This window comes from Halichoeres trimaculatus, unplaced genomic scaffold, assembly GCF_033239565.1.
Source record: "Halichoeres trimaculatus isolate MK-OKI-2021-1 unplaced genomic scaffold, fHalTri1.1 fHalTri1_scaffold_2, whole genome shotgun sequence".
Classification (NCBI taxonomy): domain Eukaryota; kingdom Metazoa; phylum Chordata; class Actinopteri; order Labriformes; family Labridae; genus Halichoeres; species Halichoeres trimaculatus.
Window position 1 is genome coordinate 16,417,105 of NW_027437180.1, and position 19,339 is coordinate 16,436,443.

At 39.4% G+C, this 19,339-nt stretch overlaps 2 protein-coding genes across 3 annotated transcripts; both read left to right on the top strand.

The window, feature by feature from the left end:
* Positions 1-1,077: 1,077 nt before the first annotated feature.
* slc25a23a (solute carrier family 25 member 23a) lies at positions 1,078-9,726 on the top strand. 2 transcript variants are annotated; one of them, XM_074663254.1, is made up of 12 exons: positions 1,079-1,527; positions 2,070-2,286; positions 3,565-3,688; positions 3,794-3,881; positions 4,660-4,771; positions 5,037-5,195; positions 5,303-5,455; positions 7,225-7,338; positions 7,449-7,616; positions 7,694-7,841; positions 8,092-8,274; positions 8,731-9,726. In XM_074663254.1, exons 2-12 carry the CDS (start codon positions 2,092-2,094, stop codon positions 8,739-8,741), a joined length of 1,455 nt encoding a protein of 484 aa, XP_074519355.1. In that variant the 5' UTR covers positions 1,079-1,527; positions 2,070-2,091; the 3' UTR covers positions 8,742-9,726. The 2 variants fall into 2 exon arrangements, with proteins under 2 accessions (XP_074519346.1, XP_074519355.1); XM_074663245.1 differs by having other exon boundaries at positions 1,078-1,527; positions 8,092-9,725.
* A 1,882-nt stretch (positions 9,727-11,608) lies between these two features.
* On the top strand, positions 11,609-19,292 carry khsrp (KH-type splicing regulatory protein). Its single transcript, XM_074699267.1, has 18 exons — positions 11,609-11,885; positions 12,935-13,037; positions 13,121-13,174; positions 13,266-13,302; positions 13,412-13,470; positions 13,569-13,640; positions 13,733-13,790; positions 14,576-14,723; positions 15,723-15,821; positions 15,914-16,018; positions 16,140-16,242; positions 16,601-16,725; positions 16,814-17,110; positions 17,217-17,338; positions 17,443-17,531; positions 17,659-17,865; positions 18,028-18,218; positions 18,463-19,292. Exons 1-18 carry the CDS (start codon positions 11,796-11,798, stop codon positions 18,466-18,468), a joined length of 1,965 nt encoding a protein of 654 aa, XP_074555368.1. The 5' UTR covers positions 11,609-11,795; the 3' UTR covers positions 18,469-19,292.
* Positions 19,293-19,339: the final 47 nt, after the last annotated feature.

Below are 19,339 nucleotides of genomic sequence, written 5' to 3' on the forward strand. Positions count from 1 at the left end.
ACATGAGCCAAATATGTACATCTGCAGCCATTTTCTAGATAACACTGATTGTAGTGCTCAGAAATTATTTAAAATCTACGTAGTTCTCCTTTATTTTGTAGGTTTTTTGGGAGGTTTTATGGGCTTTAAATAAAAAATTCAATGAAATATTTCCAAATTTATCATCCACAGTTAAAAAAAAAAAAACTTTCTGAAGCACCCTTAAAAAAATAGCAGTGCTATCAAATATTTATCTTTGAGAATATATGATAAAATTACTGGATTGTTAGTGTATTCACACACTAGCAGTATTTTAAAAAAAATCATTAGTCATAAATCATACGAATATTATGTCTGAGTTTTCTGCAGATGTCTACAGAATGCATTAATATTTCATTATAATTCCTTAAAAGTTTTTAAGAAGTGTGTATCACTTTTTTTTTACTTGTTTTATGTAAATGTGACAGGGGCAGACAGGAACCTTCAGTGTATATTACTCATTATTTCTATCATTCATTTATATGTTTCAGTTTTTAGTCAACCTATATAAAGGATACAAATTTAAACTTGATGAAAATGTTTGTTTGTTTTTTACCCAGATTATACTGCTCAAGTTTTGCTGAGCACAGGTCTATATCATGGATTATTAATTTAAATAACGATTGCAGCAAAGAAAAAAAGGCATGACTCCAGAAATGTGTGTTTATTTTTACTGAAAACCCACATTCAGTTACAGAGGTAGTTTGAGACAGTTTTGATCCATTTAAGTTTTTTTTAAAATTTGACAACTCCAGAACTGTAACGTTTTCTGGTAAACACGTTTTTTGTTTGTTTGTTTGTTTGTTTGTTTTTGTTTTACACCAAAGCTTCACAGTGAGATGCACATTAGTACAGAGACAGAGCACCTTATGGAGAAAAGTGTAGGTTTATCTTAAAGAAAAAAGAAAGACTTTTACGACAGAAAGATAATGGCATGCATAGTTAACAAAAAGAGACAAATCATTCTTTCTACGGGACTGAGCACCAGAAACAGCATTTGAAGGAAGTTCCCCACAGGAGCTTTAATATTGACGCAATCCTGTTTTAAGGACCCTGACTGGTATTTTACCGAGGGGGGCGCAGTATTTCCAAACCCATTGGCGACAGCCCTGTTTAAGACTCTACAACGTTTTCTATAGGCTATAAACCTTATAATTTCCAAACTGTCAGGGTTAATCCAGTGTGTGTGGTGTAGTGTCCCAGCATGTTAACACACCCAGATTAATCTCTGACACGGTCTGTCAGTGAGCCCACGGCGCGCTTAGCTTCCTGCTTCCTCCACAAGAGCACTGTGAGGTCTGTGAGACGGAGCTGTCAATATTTGTGAACTCACGGTATCCCTCCAGCAGCAGGGTCCAGTAAGAAGGACGGTGCCCTGTAAGAAGTGGTGCTAAAGCCGGTTAAACGTATCAAAATTAATTATTCTGGGCGCTGGAACCGCTGGTTTCGTGTGAGTCCGGATCCTCTGCATCCCGCCATGGACGGCGGGTCTGTCCCGAGATAAACACAGTAAGACTCAAAATCGTCTCGTAGGATTTTGATATTTCACCAAAACAAGAGCTAAAGGCGGCCATCAACAGTTCTGTTAGCTAACTGGTTCGTTTCTGCTTCTGACTGCACAGGGATTTTGGGGATATAGATCCAATTATATCCATTAATAACCAATAATTCTTCCCTGACACTGTAACGCTGGTGAACTCAGACACTGCTACAAACAGCATAAAATCATGCTGCATTTTCATTACATAATTTTTTTACAGAAAAAAACGCAAAGAGGGGTCAGACTCAGAAAAAAAACGTGCAAACTGTCCTCCCAGAGGGATTTATGAGCTACGACCATTAAATGATCCAAGATTCAGTCTAGATAAATGGGATTTGATCTCCAGTGGTTAGAAATTCCTTATGTACTCTATAAACTTACATATGAACTGTGATCATGCTTTCTGAAACATTCCTTGAATTTTCTGAATGCCTGTTCAGGGCTTCAGGGGATAGAAGGACTGCTTAGTGTCAGGCCAAGGTTCATGAGTTGGTGCTTCTGTCTCCCTCAGTTGATTCAGACTGGCACCAGACATGGGGCCCCAATGGACCTGGTCCCCTCGGGCCCACTGCCAAAACGGGGAACCCCCCAGTGCAGACCAGGAGAGGCAGAAACGCTGGGCTGAGCTGTTTGATGAGCTGGACCTCAACAAAGATGGACACATCGACATCAGTGAGCTGCGGACAGGGCTGGCAGGCCGAGGACTTTCTAGGGGATCCCTGGAGAAAGTGAGAGCACTCTTGTATCTCAAACACACCTGTTTGTGAATGTTAACTGTGATTAATGTAGGGACCATGGATAATCTGACAGGGTCATCATGAGTCAGACATCAATGGCTGTCGTTCAGGTACATTGTTTGTTCCCTTTTGTGTAACCAAGGGAGTTTCTTCTTAGCCATGAACCTTAGTTTTCTTGCTTAAATATCAAACATAAAACAGGAAACTTTTCATTATTTATCCCAAAACTAGTAACAGGGCAGTTGTTAAAAACAGAACCATGGTTTGTCCAGCCAGACACGTGTCTGTGTATTAGAGAGTGAGAAGGGGTAACAGGGATTCCCCACCCAATGATCTCTTCTTACATTCTGTTGAACATTTGAGAATCCATCTTATATATTTCTTTTTGTGTCACCTTTTCGATCCACTGATCTACCGTCACTGTTTGCACAGAAGCAGAAGCAAGGAACATCAACAGCTCAACTATATTGTTGTATACACACAGTCTCTGTCTTTCTCCTTTCACTTTCTGCCTCCAAGTGTTTGTTTTGGTTAGGAGTGTGTGGGTCACCAAGAAGACTCACTGTCACTTTCTTGGGCACCGCTTTCCCCTCCCTCTGTTGATCATGTGTTTAAGAGTGTGAGTGTACATGGTACTTGTTTAGTTGGAATATATATGTTGTTTGCAGCTACACTGAGGACAGTTCCCCGTGGTATCGACTGTTTTAGTTTTAGTTAGGACAAGTGTTTTTATGTGTGTGTGTTCACAAATGTAAAGGGCACCACGCTGTCTATTTTAGTACCAGGAGCAGGAGTTTGTAAGACGAGAGGATAACCTTTCTCTCTGGCCCACACTTGATCTCTTTTCGCATACGAGTCATTGTCAGTGTCAAGCCTTCACTGCCTTTTCAGCTTGGATGTGCCAGTTAAATAATAATTAAGCACTTTGTCTTCACATCATTACCTCAGAATGATTTGTTTTGTAGCCTGAATTGTTTTAAACTGATTTACAATATTTTGTTTTGTGGTATAGTTTGAGTCATAGGTTTTATTGATTGATCTCTGCATAGGTAAAATATACATTGAAGATAACCTTAAATTCTTCTGCAACGTTTTGTAGCCAAATAACAAAAGTCATTCTCAATCACAACATATTAGGGTTTCAGACTGTGATCTGCAAAGTGTTTGTAGCATCAGTGTTTAAAGCTCAACTTGTAAAAAGCTGTCTTTTTCTGGTCCACAAAGGATAGACACATGTTGATCCTTTACCCTGGCTGTTTGTGTTTTTAGATGGTGAAGGTTGGGGACACAAACCAGGACGGAGTACTGGACTTCGAAGAGTTCTCACAGTATCTCCGGGCCCATGAAAAACAGCTCAAGCTCATGTTTAAAAGCCTGGACAAGAACAATGATGGTAACAAGCAACCCATAGAATATCAAATACAGTTACTACATAACACTTTTCACTTTGAGATCAATAAAAGTATTATAAGGCTGCTCTTAATGTGGATGTTTGCAGGTGAAATTGATGCAGCAGAGATCCAGCACTCTCTACGCAGCATTGGTGTGGACATCAGCCTCAAAGAAGCTACAAGGATTTTAAAAAGGTCTGTAAACAGTATGCTTGTGTTGGATATCTGGTATGATATGAAACACGATCTCCACTAAGAACACACACTTTCACTTTATCTGAGTGAAAAAAGATTAAAAACCCTTCGAAAACAGCTCATACTAACAGATAAAGACTACAGGCTTGGTGTAGACATATGCTTAACATACAGTATGTATAACTACACCACCTGTCATAAAAATTAGAAAAACTACTAAGCATCATGAAGTACTTTAAACCTAATTCTGACACTTTTTCGGACATCCCCCTTAGCTTCATCATTTTGAACAGGAATGTGGATTTTCAGACTGATTTCATGTTTTTATTCTAAAATTTGAAGCAGAAGCTGGACTTCTCTGAGAAGTCAGATATTCATCAGAAATAACGTAAAACCACCAAAACACTTTTTTTTCTGTTCAGGAACACAAGTGAATAACTGTAGTTTGTTAATCAAAAAATACTAATGTGCTTTATTTTTTCTGCATGTTTGTGAAACAATACATTTGAAAATTCATGGATAAAAACAATAATTTATTTTAGCATTAAATATATAACTGGTTCAGGAGCTTGCACATCCCAGGGGATCAACCATTACAGAAACATAAAAAGTGTTTTAGTGGTAAACTGTGTACTGTTAATTTAGGACAGTTGTTGCGAACACCTTACACTGGGTGGTAGATCTAATAGAAAAGGCCTCAACACTCTGTTAGCACCAGCATATTTTTTGATCTTCATGATTTGGTTTCACTTTAATGATTTATGTGTTTGATTGTTAGTATAGACAAAGATGGCACCATGACCATCGACTGGAATGAGTGGAGGGACTACTTCCTGTTTAACCCCATCACTAACATGGAGGAGGTAGCACGCTATTGGAAACGTTCAATGGTGAGGACACAGAAACTTGAGCAAAACAGCATAGGATGACATGCTTGAATTAAAGGTTCAGTTAGTAGAATATGATGAGTTATGCTGTCTAGACAAATCTAGCAGATTAAAAAAGTACTAAGATATGTTCAGACAGAGAAATAACAGGATTTAAAGAGGAAACTTTCTTCCCCTTTGACTGACAGATGTGTTTTTGTCTTTTCTTTATCTTCTCTTTTGTTGTAACCAAACCCGGTCCTGATTCAAACTGCCCTGGGTCTAGTAGATGTTGGATATTGGTGAGCAGCTAACGGTCCCAGATGAATTTTCAGAGGAAGAGAAAAAGTCTGGATATGTGTGGCGGCAGCTGTTGGCTGGAGCTGTCGCTGGATCTGTATCTCGGACTGGGACTGCTCCCTTAGACCGTCTGAAAGTCTTCCGGCAGGTCAGTTAGTGACAATGTGAAATCCATTTTCCCAAATAGTTGTTGCACCGGGACTTGTGTTGAAACTTTTTTCTTTTACAAATGCTGATCTGTCTCTGCTCCATCAGGTTCATGGTTCTATTGATTTCAGAGGGAATGTGCTGAGTGGTTTTCAGAACATGATTAAAGAGGGAGGACCATGGTCTTTGTGGAGAGGCAACGGTATGAATGTTCTTAAAATTGCTCCAGAAACTGCTATCAAGTTCACAGCTTATGAGCAGGTGAAGTAGACTTGAGAATTTGCTCTGTTGCATTTATTTCTTTGCATTTGTGGCCATACTCACATCTCTACTTGTTCAAAATATTCTTTCTTCCCCTTTATTCACGCTGTCCTATAACCATTTTAACCTTAACAAAATGTTTGCCATATTTGTCTGTTGGGCTGCAACAATTAGTTGACATAATTGACTAGTGGACGATGAAAATTCATAGACGCAAATTTTAATAGTCGACGCATCGTATTATTGTTTTTTATTGTCGTTGTCACATGTTGAAATCAAATACCAGGGGGTAATACTCATTCGTAAATTCAGTTCACAGCATGAGGTGCTGTTTTATTGGATACTTTTATGGGAAAAGATCACTAAGTTCATACGTGAGGAATATTGATGAGGAAAAATCTCCACTTCCAGAGAGCGCTGTGCGCTGATGGAGGCTCTGCATCTTCGGCTTGGACAGCCTGACAGCTGTTCCGGATTTTAGCGTCTGATAATGTGGTTTAGAGAGTCTCCTTCACTCTCTGTTACAGACAGTTTTTCAGGATCTGAGTCTCAAACTAGCGTCAAAACTCCCCTAACTTTTGAAAAGAGAGGACATTTATTTGTAGGAGCTCTCACTCTCAAGCTCACACTGCACCGGTAACACTCAGCGGGGAGGAGGAGGGGCGGACTGCACATGAGCGAAATAGCGCATGCAGAGAAACAAAACTAAACGCGTTGTCATGGAGAGCTGGGAGAGAGTCAGGCGGGATCATACAGAGAGCAAAGCAAGCCCCAATAAGCAAATAAACATTAGAAAACAAGCCCAAAGTCACTAATAAGCGGTCTGTCCAACACTGCGAACAACAACTCCATTTCCCTGTTACCTGCTTCATTCATTTTGAGATTTTATTTTTTTTGTATTGTACTTATATTTTTATGTCATCATGAATGAAATAAAGATAAACAAACAAACAAGCATGACACGGGGCTGACCAATCAGAAGTGAGAACCTAACTCTGGGTAAATGCAGTGAAAATGCAACACACAGGTTGAATTTTAAAGGTCTGCACATTTTAAAGGCCAAATTAGGTTGAAACACAAAATAACCGTGATTAATCGACTAATCGAAAAAATAATTGATAGATTAGTCGACTTTAAAAATAATCGTTGCTTGCAGCCCTATTTGTCTGAATGATTATATTGTGAATACTGTACCAAAAAATGCCAGACGATTCCTCCATTTTGAAAAGTTTGCTGTGGCTGCTGCATCAGTCTCCCCTAAACTTCTCCTGCAGACTGCTGTCTGATGGGCCTTTTTCAGTAACACAAGTTACTAGTTAGTTAGTCAGTAAAGTGGACAATAATGAAGAAGATAGTCTCATTGTGGATCAAAATGAGAACAACCAGAGATGTGAGGAGGCAAAAATGGAGCTAAGACAATGGTATCTACCTAAAAAAAAAATCTTTTTTGATTTTTGGACAGCATGAGCATTATTCTCAATCATATCAACATTAATCAAATAAGGCCAACAAGTCTAATTTTGCAGGTTTCCATTTAAATCTCATGTCCCAAATGAAGAGGCTGTGGTCCTTAAAGTGGGCCCTCTACTATATGCATAACCCCCTCTCTCTTCCCAGTTTCCTTCTGTATTTACTATCCTGTTTCTCAGCAAAGGCATCAAGTGCCCAGATGAACTGACTGGCACTTAAACAACTATATACCTAAAATTAACGACTTTGTTTCCTTGAACCTGATTGTCTGTGACTCCAGCTCAATCATTCTTTTTCAGATCAAAACTGTGATGCGCGGCAGCAATGAAAGCAGAACTCTGAGAGTTCATGAGAGATTTGTTGCTGGCTCTTTGGCTGGAGCTATAGCTCAGACAGCCATTTACCCATTGGAGGTAATGTTTATGTAAAACACACATCGAGACAAATAAAATGGCAGATGTCTTTTCCTTTCTGTACTTCACTTGACTCTTTTTACCAGTACTTTGCTTTCTTTCTCCAACAGGTGCTCAAGACCCGTCTCACTCTGAGAAAAACAGGGCAGTATTCAGGAATAGCAGACTGTGCCAAACAGATTCTCCAGAGAGAAGGAGTGACAGCCTTCTACAAGGGCTACGTACCCAACCTGCTGAGCATTGTCCCGTACGCTGGCATTGACCTGGCTGTCTATGAGGTCAGCAAGATATGAAAGCAAACAGCTTCTACAGCGACCCTTTTTGGTTTTGACTGTTTCTCACTCTGAACTTACAGACTCTGAAGTTTTCATGGCTGAACAGGCACAGGGGTTTAGCAGACCCAGGGGTCTCTGTACTGGTCGGCTGCGGTGCAGTGTCCAGCACCTGTGGACAGCTGGCAAGCTACCCATTGGCTCTGATCCGCACTCGAATGCAAGCGCTTGGTCAGTATGACATTTGTCTAATTTGTTGGTCTTTGGTCTTTTTTCTAATCGTTATTTTGAGGAACCAATTAGTAAAGATCTGATTGAAAGATTGAAAAAAAATCAATCAGTAAACCAAGACCTTATGTTTCTGTCTTTTTCATTGTTTATATTTTAAAATAGTGTCAGTAATGCAAATTCAGTTTCATCAAACATAAAGCATGTACATGGAGTAGCCAGCTGTCTGAGCCTCACTCTCTTCTCTCCTCAGCCACAGTGAAGGGAGCCCCCAAACCCTCCATGCTGGCCTTGGTTCACAACATCATATCCAAGGAGGGTGTGGCTGGACTTTATCGAGGAATATCCCCCAATCTGCTTAAAGTCATCCCAGCTGTTAGCGTGTCCTATGTTGTCTACGAGTACACGCGGATAACACTAGGAGTGGACATTGAGGGTAGGCGGGGAGGGAAAGGGAACGGGTAGAAAAAGGTTGAAAAGTTTGTGCTGGCTTTCAACTTGATGCACGTATGCACCTGTTTGCACGGCATGAGGAGACGATTTTTGAGGTCTTGACTGAAGATTAACGTGTGGATTCATCAGTGTTTTCAGGGCGATAATAACAAAATTGAAAATGTGCCATAGAAGAAGGCAAACCGTCAACAGGTCATTAAAACATGTTTTGTGTATGTGCGTTTCCCTCACCTGCACTGGCAGCAGCTGTGATGAGTTTCATGTGAGATCTGTTTCATTGTCAAGCATGTCAGTGTTTGTGTGAGAACTCATCAGCTAGTGCCCTTTGACTTGGACAGATGGATACCTGCATGAACTTGCTTGAGCAAAAACAGGTAAGAGGTTTAGTTTAATTTGGAAGCTGTTTGTTACATTCCTACAGCAATATTTTTACTTCCAGGTGGTATTTAAAGAAGAAAGAGGATGGATCAGAGGACTGGATTAAATATTCTTCTCTGTGAAAGAGGAGGAACTGGGAGTTTCTGCACTGAGGTGGAGTTACAGATGGGACTTAATTTGACATGTCTTAATGAGATGTTACAGAAGTACAGAAGTTATACTTTTATAGATGACTTTAACTGTGTATAGTTAAAAGGGTAAGGGACATGGTCACTGTACTTTTTTTCCAAGATTAATATCCAACAAAGTATACCAAAGGACTTTATATCTCTGGCAACAGCCATAACAGCACATCGAGGAAGTGTATTTATGATAACCCGACCTTAAACTGGATAATTTTGTTTTATGAGTGTTTTCATACAAAGACGTTTGTGACATTTTTCTTTTGTTTGATACACACTACAGGGTCCATTGCCACATGGTATTTCAAAAACTGTATGCATAAAATATACAGACTTTATTCTCAAATTTGAAATTGTTTTAATGCCAATGAACATTTTGATGTGTCAGTATCATAATTAACATGTGCCAAGAAGTCCTTGAACAAGGCTGCTTTTGGGATTCCATTTATTTTTCCCCCCTGTAATGTTTGTCCGTAGGTTATAACTCAACAGTTTTAGTGGATTATTTCATTGCAGTAATTTTTTATTCACTGACTCAATGTGGGTTCACTGAGCTGGTCTGGATGCGATATATAATCATACCACATCAAGAAGGACAGCTCAGTTTAATTCATGGTTTTCAAACAAATGCTCTTTCTGTCATACACAATTTGCAACAATATCCAGATCATTTTGTTATAAATAAACTCAACTCTTTGTGTTACAGAAATCTAAGTTTACTGCTCAGTTAAGCAAATACTTAACTTGTTTTTTTCCATTTCCCCACATTTTTTTTTAATTGATGTTAACAATAACTTCAAACAAATGATTTTATACACATTAAACATACAAACAAATCACAAATACATTAATATGGCACATAAAATAATAAACACATCTTGCATTCACACAAGTGTACTCCTACAAAAAGAAAATAGTTTTAAGTAAATAAATTTTAAGTTTTGCATAAAGAATAATGAAATTACTATTATTATTGTTATATGATAATAATAATAATAATTATTATTATTATTGTTATTATTATTATTATTATTATTATTATTATTATTATTATTATAACAGCATAGGTATCTCAGAGGACCATCAATTCTAGCTTCTCTTATTATTGAAGAGTAACTCCTCTACCCCTGTAAGTGTGCTTTATCTTTTATAGAGCAGAGTTCAGAAAACCACTAACTTCAACTTTGTGTACCAACCTTTTTCCATGATAGAACAATGCTTTAAAAACCTGCTGTCTCTTTCTAATATTACAACCTTATCGATACTAGTGTGAGTGTATTTTTTGTTCAATTGAAAAAAAAAAAAGCTTAAAAACCTGTTTGCAACTGGCTAAACATTTACACAACACAACCAAACACTTCAGCTTTGGAGGTTAATCCCATGTAAAAAATATAATTAGATTTTTCATCATTTTTTATCAACTTAAACAAGCTCAGGAGTGGTCAGCCAAGATCAGGACAGTGATAGAGAATTTGGTCACCTAAGGGCATTAACACATTTTTGGAACTGTCCCTTTATCAAGCCGTACAGGACATTAATAATCACCATGGTAATTTGATGATAGGTTTTACATAAGAATCCCTCATGATATCAAGGCAACATTCCATCCACAGTTAATGCTACTGATAAATACCTGATTAAAATGATGTTGGCAGCCAGTAAAAAAAAAAACTTTACAACAAGGGGACAGTAATTTAGGAGCCCCTGTGAAAGGGAAGATGGATCAGAGTCATTGCAGTGATACATAACACTGAATCCATTTAGTGACAAATGTATTGAGTATTAGAACAAATGGACGGCTCTTTCCTTCCTTCAGCCCCTTCAGACTTGCATTTTTCTGCTGTGGGCAGTTTCTTTTGCCCAACTGATTTTAATTCCTCTCTAACATAGAAACAAAGTGGAATTTATTGTTTTTTGGCAAACTGTTTTTTTAAATTGATATTTTTCATGTCCATTACAACGGATGCCACCACTAAATTGGGCATAAAATGTTACAAAACTTTAGAAGAAAAAGTGGAGAGTTTTTCCAAACAGCAGTTAAAGACCTAGGTGTGACCTAAACAACTTGATGTCTACATATTTGTGGGTCTGTGCAGCCAACAGTTTATATCAGAACCCCAGTCAGTCTCCCCCTTGCTATGGGCGTGATTAAAATATCATTAGTCTGCATACACTGGAAGCTGGAATGGACACTGGTATTTTTCAAAACACTTTGTTCTGACACAGATTCTTTCAGCCTCAGTCACATTTACATTCAGTCAACAATTTGGAGGAGCCAGCTGAGTACAATGATGTGTTTTTCAGGGTATGTTCTTTCTATGATGCCATACACAGGCAGGCCTAGAGCTTCTTCAAGAGGAGAGGCTTTGTATTGATGAACCAGTAGTTGAGTTAGCTATGTAAATAACACTAATATCACCTATTTACCATGGTGTTATTGTTTGGACTCCGTTTTAAATTTGCCTTTTCTGTTTTCAAAAACTTGTAAGACTTGATAAGAATTTGGTTTAAAAATGTCTGTAACATTACCGATAATGATTTAACTAAAAAGTACAGCATAATTCGATTGATTCCAAATTGAATTTAAATATACATTAAGTGAGCTTCATGAGTCAATCTAGTGATCTCTGTCAAACAGACTGGTAGTCAGCGTGTGAACCACACACAGTAAGCGCCTCTCCAGCCCAGAAGGCGGCGGTCTATTTGCCTTAAGAGGGCTAGCGCTGAGATATAATGGTATAAAGAAGAAGAAGTGCAGAAGACCCGGGCACTGATGGGTCTTTGATTGGTTATTTTGAGTAGCGAAGTTTGCCGGCGTGGTACGCAGCCTCCCTCACATTGGTGTCCCACGTACGCTCTTGTTTAGCCTTCCCGCTTCTGCGCAGCTCACCCGGCTAAAGCCTTTTAGCCTGCCCCCTTGTCTATTTGCCCCCTTGTTAGCAGCATGTCTGATTACGGCGCTCTGCCGACAAATGGAGTCGGCGCTGGGATGAAAAAAGATGCCTTTGCTGATGCTGTACAACGAGCCAGACAGGTAAATGTAAAGCTTGGCTCAACGAAGAGACAGTCGGTGAGCTAGTTAGCTGGTCGGGTAGCGCAGCTAGCTTCATGACGTTAGCGTTAGCTGTAGTTAGCCAGCTAACCGCATTGCCTTTGGTTTGTGTAACACGCAGCCAGCTGTTAATCTGAACATGTTTGAACGGTGGATTGAGCCGCTGGGACATTGTAGGTCACCATCTTTGTGAAGGTAAAACTAACCATTTTGTCGCTATAGGGATCTGAGGGCAAAGTTAAATGGACACGCCAAACCAGCTATGTTCACCGAGTTAACGTCACTTTAGTTAACGGTCACCATTCTTCATATGTGAAACTCTGATGTTGTAAAGCCAAACAATGAGCAGCATGGTCGTGGCATTATGAACATCACGATGTAAGGTCAACTGACCGTCCCGTTAGCCGTGGATCAACGTGAACCAAAATTACATAGACTCAAGTTTAGATCAGAAATGTATTCAATGGAAATGACAAGTGATTGAAGTTTACAGATTTGTTCCCTCGCCTAAGTATAAAGGCCACGTTTAGCGGCAGTTTGGGCAGCAATTCCTGAACAGAGCATGTAAAATGATTGTATTTACACAGATAACACAATTGGAGCTTAAAATCATGCAACGTTTACTGAGGGACATTTCCTTTTAATTTTCTGTCATCATGCAAAACTACGTGTATTTCTTGATCAATCGTGCGTCAGTCTTTCAGCAATTTGTATCTCATCTTGTTTTGAAGTAGCTTTACTCGAAACATTGTAAATAAATTTTATCACAAGATACATGGTTTCTAACTTTATGCCTCAAACGTTGTCTACATTTGTCATTTTTAGGTCTACTGACCTCCTGAATATTATATAAGCATTCATACCCATAAGTAACTTTTATACCCCCTGTCAGACTAATATTAGGATGATCACTCATTAAAAAGTGATTGTTTTGAGTCGTATAAAAAATCTACTAAAACTTGCACCCCAATAAATTAACCTCCATTTCTATGTTAGCTGCAAAAATCAACCACTGTGTATCTTTCCTCAAGATTGCAGCTAAAATTGGCGGAGACGGTGTCCCCTCAGTGAGCAACAACGGAGGAGCTGAGAGCTATCCCTTTTCTGCACAGAAGCGGTCCTTGGAAGAAGCAGGTTTAAAATCAGCAGCACACACTTTCACTTTGACTGCATGTGATAACCCTTATTCTAAGACTCTTTTCTCTTGTATTCTTTAGATGAACCTGATGCTAAGAAGGTAGCATCACAGAGCGAAATAGATTCTGCATTGTGTACGTTGAATATGCACATTGATCTTTTCATACTCTCACACTTGCTCTGCTCTGTTTGAAAACCTCTGACCACTCTTTCCCTCTCCTACAGCTATTGGAGCTCAGCTTGCTACGTTGTCCCAACAGAGGTGTGAAGCTATTTTTTGCTGTTCTTTTGGTTTATTTTATGCAAATGCATGCAATGTCTGTGTTAATACCCAACAAAACTCATACGTCATTGTTTTTCTCGGTCTGCAGTGCTAGGCCCTCCACAATGACAGAAGAGTACCGGGTGCCTGATGGCATGGTCGGCCTGAGTAAGTAGCTATATTTACCAGTCTGTTAACACGTTGCCCATGTTGCCTCCTTGAATATAGTAAAACACTGAGTGTTCTTATTTTTTTCCTTTCTTAAGTCATTGGCCGAGGAGGTGAACAAATTAACAAAATCCAACAGGAGTCTGGCTGTAAGGTCCAGATTGCACATGGTGAGATAAATGCATACTTCTGTGTCATGTCAGTGAAGTATCAATGCTCCAGGAGATCTTGAAATAACACAAGTTTTTATATTGATTCACAGACAGTGCCGGTCTTCCAGAAAGAAGTGTTTCTCTAACAGGAGCACCAGATGCTGTACAGTAAGTTTGTGTTCCCAAAACAACCTGATTTTCAATTCACAGTGCCATCAAACCAGTTGGCTCTTCCTTGCTTTCAGGTGAAACTTTGTTCATAAAAGTCTAAGGGAGGAAGTAGCAGCTCTGGTCAAAGGTGATTCTCTCCAGGGAGTGATAACTGACCTAAGCAGTTGTTGCACTGTTTAATAAAGCTGAGTTTTTGTTTTAGGGTCTGAGGTTGTATATTAAAACCTGGCTCCTACTTTTTGATTGTTCAACTGTAATATTTAAACTATGCAACTTCTTTTCAGCCGTTGGGTCTCTAGGCTTTCTTATAAGCCTAAACTGTTTTCCACTGGCATTGCAAAACTCAACTAAATTATGGCCCAATGGTAATATAAAAAACATCCACCACTATGGTAGTATTTAACTGCCTGAGAGGTTCATCTGAGGGAGAAACTCACAAAAAAATTCAAGATGCTTTTCAACTTGAAGAAATATTAATTAACAATTTTATTAAACTTTGTTAGAGCTAGGTTAGGAATCGTCAAAGGCTACAATGCAACAATCATTGTTATGTCTTTAAAAGAGCATTTGCTACCCGTTTCCCCTGAGTTCCTTTAATTAATTCGTTGACGCTTTGTTGTGCTTTAAAAGGTCTTCTGCATCTTAGAATTATAAACTTTGGGTGCTGTTGGAGGTTCTTGGTCTATCTGCTCTAACCCAAAAAAGATAGGGGCATGTTTTCAAGCTAATTTTGTATTCCTTAATTGCTTTTTCACCATCTATTGATTTGACTTTGATTTCAGGAGAGCCAAGGCCCTTATAGATGACATAGTGTCCAGGGGTCACGAGACAAGCAATGGGCAGTCAGGTACCATGCAGGAGATGATTATTCCTGCGGGAAAGGCTGGCCTCATCATAGGAAAAGGGGGCGAGACCATCAAACAACTTCAGGTAAGAGTCAGGAATTCTGTTTCGTGTGACCTTAAGACCATATGACAATGTAAGTCTGTAAAAGCACATTTTGAATGAAGAGGCATAAGGAGCTGTTTGGTTTTCAACAAAGCAGCTTAACAAGGTGAAACATCAGTTGCATGATGAGATCAGATCAGCATTGCTGTGCATGTGTAAATAAAACTTAAGTTTCTGTAGTAACAGCCTCTGTCACTGGCACATTCTTGTAACCTCACCCTCAGTTTATCAAGATTGAGATTCCAATTAAAAAAGAGAAAAGATATGCTTACTTCTACATACATGGTGCTGCCTGAGAGTAGAAAATAATCAGTTTGAATCACAATTCAAAAAATTGTTAAATTGTTTAGCCTTTCATGTAACAGCACTTAGAAAAGTCAGTAATGCTGTTTTTGGTTTTTGTAAACAAAGGCATGTGTAATGTGCTCAAAGGCTACCTGTGTGCAAACTAAAAGTGCAGGAACTCTTCAGTGTTGACCTATTGCCTAAACAGGTTTTTTGGTGTACCAAACCGAAAGAACCTATGTGATGTAAAAAGTTTGAAGTGGTTTCAAGAGCTGGTATTATTATTCAAGCAGTCTTTATTTATATACCACTGATTCACAACAAATGTTTTCTTGGGGCACTTTATAAAAAGAAGCTCTCGACTTTGTTCTGTCATTTTACTAACAAAGACCAAACATCAAGATAGATCAAGATCCTGGACTTGATGATCCTGGAACGCTGAGTGACAAAGACACACTTTCTTTTACAACAGGCCAAAAACCTTGAGCAGACCCACACTCATTGTGGACAGCCACCTGTCTCTCCAAACTTTGCAGCTTTAGATTTCAGAATTTTTGTACAGAAAAACCCTGACCAACTCGGTAATAACAACTTAGTAGCATGGCAACAGACTTACATCTGATAATGTGCTCATGTTGTGTTAATTTTTCAGTGTGTGTTATTAATTTCTTATCTGTCCATTCTGCAAAACCCTAGGAGCGAGCTGGAGTGAAAATGATTCTTATTCAGGATGGATCCCAGCCCCCTAACATCGACAAACCTCTGCGTATCATTGGAGACCCTTACAAAGTGCAGGTACCCCTTCAGCTCCGCAAAGATAGTTTCACTAAATGTATTTTGAAAGTTAACCCATTTATTTACTCAATTATTTCCCCTTTTTCTTTTAGCAAGCAAAAGAAATGGTTAATGAGATCCTACGAGAAAGGGATCATGCAGGATTTGGCGACAGGAATGAATACGGTTCAAGGATGGGTGGAGGTGGTGGTATCGATGTAAGTAGTTGTTGTTTATTTATTTTTACTTGCTAAAATTATGTATGTTGAATGTGACTGTAACTGGCAATAAGATTCCAACTTGATATAGAGTTCTCACAAACTGTGGTTTATTTTACAGATAGCTGTGCCCCGTCACTCTGTGGGAGTTGTTATTGGTCGAAGTGGGGAGATGATCAAAAAAATCCAGAGTGATGCTGGAGTAAAGATACAATTTAAACCAGGTGAGCTGTTGACGATTTTAACAGCACCATGCTTAATTGGCCTGCCAAGTAGCAAACGTGCAGTGATGAAAGAACAACATCAAATGAAGAAAACATATTGCTTTTGATTTATAACAGAATAAGTTCAGACCAAACCTCTTCAGAGGTTTAAACACGTTGAAGTGTCTATCTACATTTTTTAATTTATATTTTACTCACTTTATTTAAAAGATTGCCCAGCGTATTCAAAGTATTTTGCCTGGACCTGGTAAAAAATGCTGATCATTATCAGTCTACAGAAATACAAGACCATAAGACTTTGGTGAAATGTTCTGTGACAGTACCGACTAACGTCCTGAGTTTTTCTCACGCTTAACAGATGATGGTACAGGTCCGGATAAGATAGCTCACATTATGGGTCCACCCGACCAGTGTCAGCATGCAGCGTCCATCATTACTGACCTATTACAGAGCATCCGTGCCCGAGAGGAAGGCGGGCAGGGGGTAAGTTCAGAGTGTGAGGTTAGGTTTATGGTTTATGTTGGTTTTGATTATTGCCTTGAATCTAATCCCTATTGTTTTTTCTCAACAGGGTCCTCCAGGCTCTGGTGGAGGGATGCCACCTGGAGGGCGAGGTCGGGGTAGAGACCAAGGAAACTGGGGTCCTCCTGGTGGAGAAATGACCTTTTCCATCCCAGCTCATAAATGTGGTCTTGTCATTGGTAGAGGAGGAGAGAACGTCAAGTCTATTAACCAACAGACCGGTGCATTTGTGGAAATATCTCGTCAGCCGCCACCAAATGGAGACCCAAACTTTAAACTGTTTACCATTCGCGGGTCCCCACAACAGATCGACCATGCAAAGCAGCTCATAGAGGAGAAGATTGAGGTGTGTTTATAAAGGAGACAGAAAAGTAATACAGCGAACACATCAGCCAAATTGTAACATATACCCTCTACTGCTTGTTGGTTTAAATTTCCTCCTGTTGTGTCAGGCTCCGCTTTGTCCTGTTGGTGGAGGTCCTGGTCCAGGAGGCCCAGGTGGGCCTGGTGGTCCCATGGGTGGTCCTTACAACCCCAATCCTTATAACGCAGGGCCTGCTGGTGGTGCTCCTCAGTAAGTTCACTCCATAAACAAAGCTTCTGTGCAGGAAGTTTGTTTTTTTTTTCTCAAAGGAAGCAGCTTAAATGTGTGTTCAAATGATTTCTCTTTCTTTGCAGTGGTGCGGCACCTGGTGGTCCCCAGTTCTGTCCTCAGGGTTGGGGAAATACTTATCAGCAGTGGCAAGCCCCAGCTCCACATGACCCTTGTAAGCATAATAAACTGTGCTTACCTCTGATGTCCTTTTTTTAAACCTAGCAAGGCTGTTTTTGATTATTTAAGATCTTATAAAAGCTTCATACCTTGAACTATTCCATCTCTGTCTCCCATATCAGCAAAGGCAGCGCAAGACCCCAACGCAGCATGGGCCGCCTATTATGCACAGTATTACGGCCAACAGCCAGGAGGCGGCATGCCAGCTCAGAATCCGGGAGCTCCTGGTGCAGCAGCACCAGGGGAACAGAGCCAGGCTGCACAGGCCTCTGGGGGGCAGCCTGATTACACTAAAGCTTGGGAGGAGTACTATAAGAAGATGGGCATGTGTAAGTGGACTAAATAGGGACCCTAAACCACAGGGTTGGGTGTTGCCTGTTTTATGTTTATTATTATTATGCACATTTTTTTCATTAGTTTTACTGATGCCAACATTATTCTTAAACTGAAACATTGATATAATTGTCTCTTTTGTTTTTTTTTTTTACTAGCCCAGCCAGCTGGGGGCGCAGCAGCAGCTCCAGGTGCAGCAGCTGCCACACAAGCAGCAGGAGGAGGTGCTGCTGGAGGCCAGCAGGACTATAGTGCAGCCTGGGCTGAGTACTACAGACAGCAGGCTGCCTATTATGGACAAGGAGGGCAGGCACCCGGACAGGCTGCTGGTCCACAGCAGGGACAACAAGTATGCACTCTGTTTAAGACTAATCTTCTTGTAACTGAGTAAAACATGTACTTGCTTAGAATACATGATATTAAACACAGACTCTTTTTTACCTTTCTTGGACAACAAACATCTGGTGTTGTCAAGTATAAATCTCATAAAATATAAGATGACTGAAGTGTACTGGCAGTCAACAAACACGGATAACGCTTAGTGATTTTGTTGAGGAAGACTAATGAAATTATTTCTGTGATTTTTGTTTCAGGCTTAATAACCAAGTGGCTTGGACTGTTGCAGCAGCTCTATGGACTTTTTTTTGCCCCCCTCCCCATCAAGAGATTTCCTTTTGGCTTCAAAAATATAAGACCATGGCTTACTCATCCACACAAACATTTTTTACCAACCTTCTTGTTTGTTTTAGAAAGTTAAATGTAAGAAAGGGAAAAGGGTACACGTTTTGCCCATGTATTGAATAAGCACTAAACTTTTTTGGTTACGTTTTACTTTGTCCCTTCACGTCAGTCACACCTTGTCATACATCTGACTTTTAAAAAAATGTGAACTAAGCATCTTTGCTTGCAAGCTAGCACAACAGCATCTCAACACTGACTCACATTTCATTAGTTTTTTCCCATCAATTTCTGAGGGTTAAAAACAATCTAGCAGTATTTGAGTATATTCAGAATCTTTGTTTGAAAAAAAATAAGGACATTTTTTGTTGATGTTGTTCTTGGTACTTTTTTTTTAAACTTCATTTTTAAAAACATTCCCAATGTTTAAGTTGCAGGTGATTTTCTCCCTGCTTTCATGATTTTTTTTTGTTTAAATTCTTTCTTTGTAATTATTATTTTCAACAAGGGGGTCATGTGTGTTTGTAAAAAGTGTGTGCTACTGAACAGAAATGTGTGAAAGTTTGCCGTTCTAGGCGGCAACTCTTGCAGTATGCAGGTTGTTTGTGTGAGCATGTATGTTTTGTGTGTTTGGCTGCCCTCCGTCATTTTTTTCTGATTAGGTTCTGTTAATGTATGCTGATTTTTTTTTAATGTTATTTTTTACTGCTTGTTTTTAAATACTTAAATAAAACAATTCAAATGACATGTTTTCTTGTCAGCAATTTTTTTAGTTTAAGGGATGACTTCAGC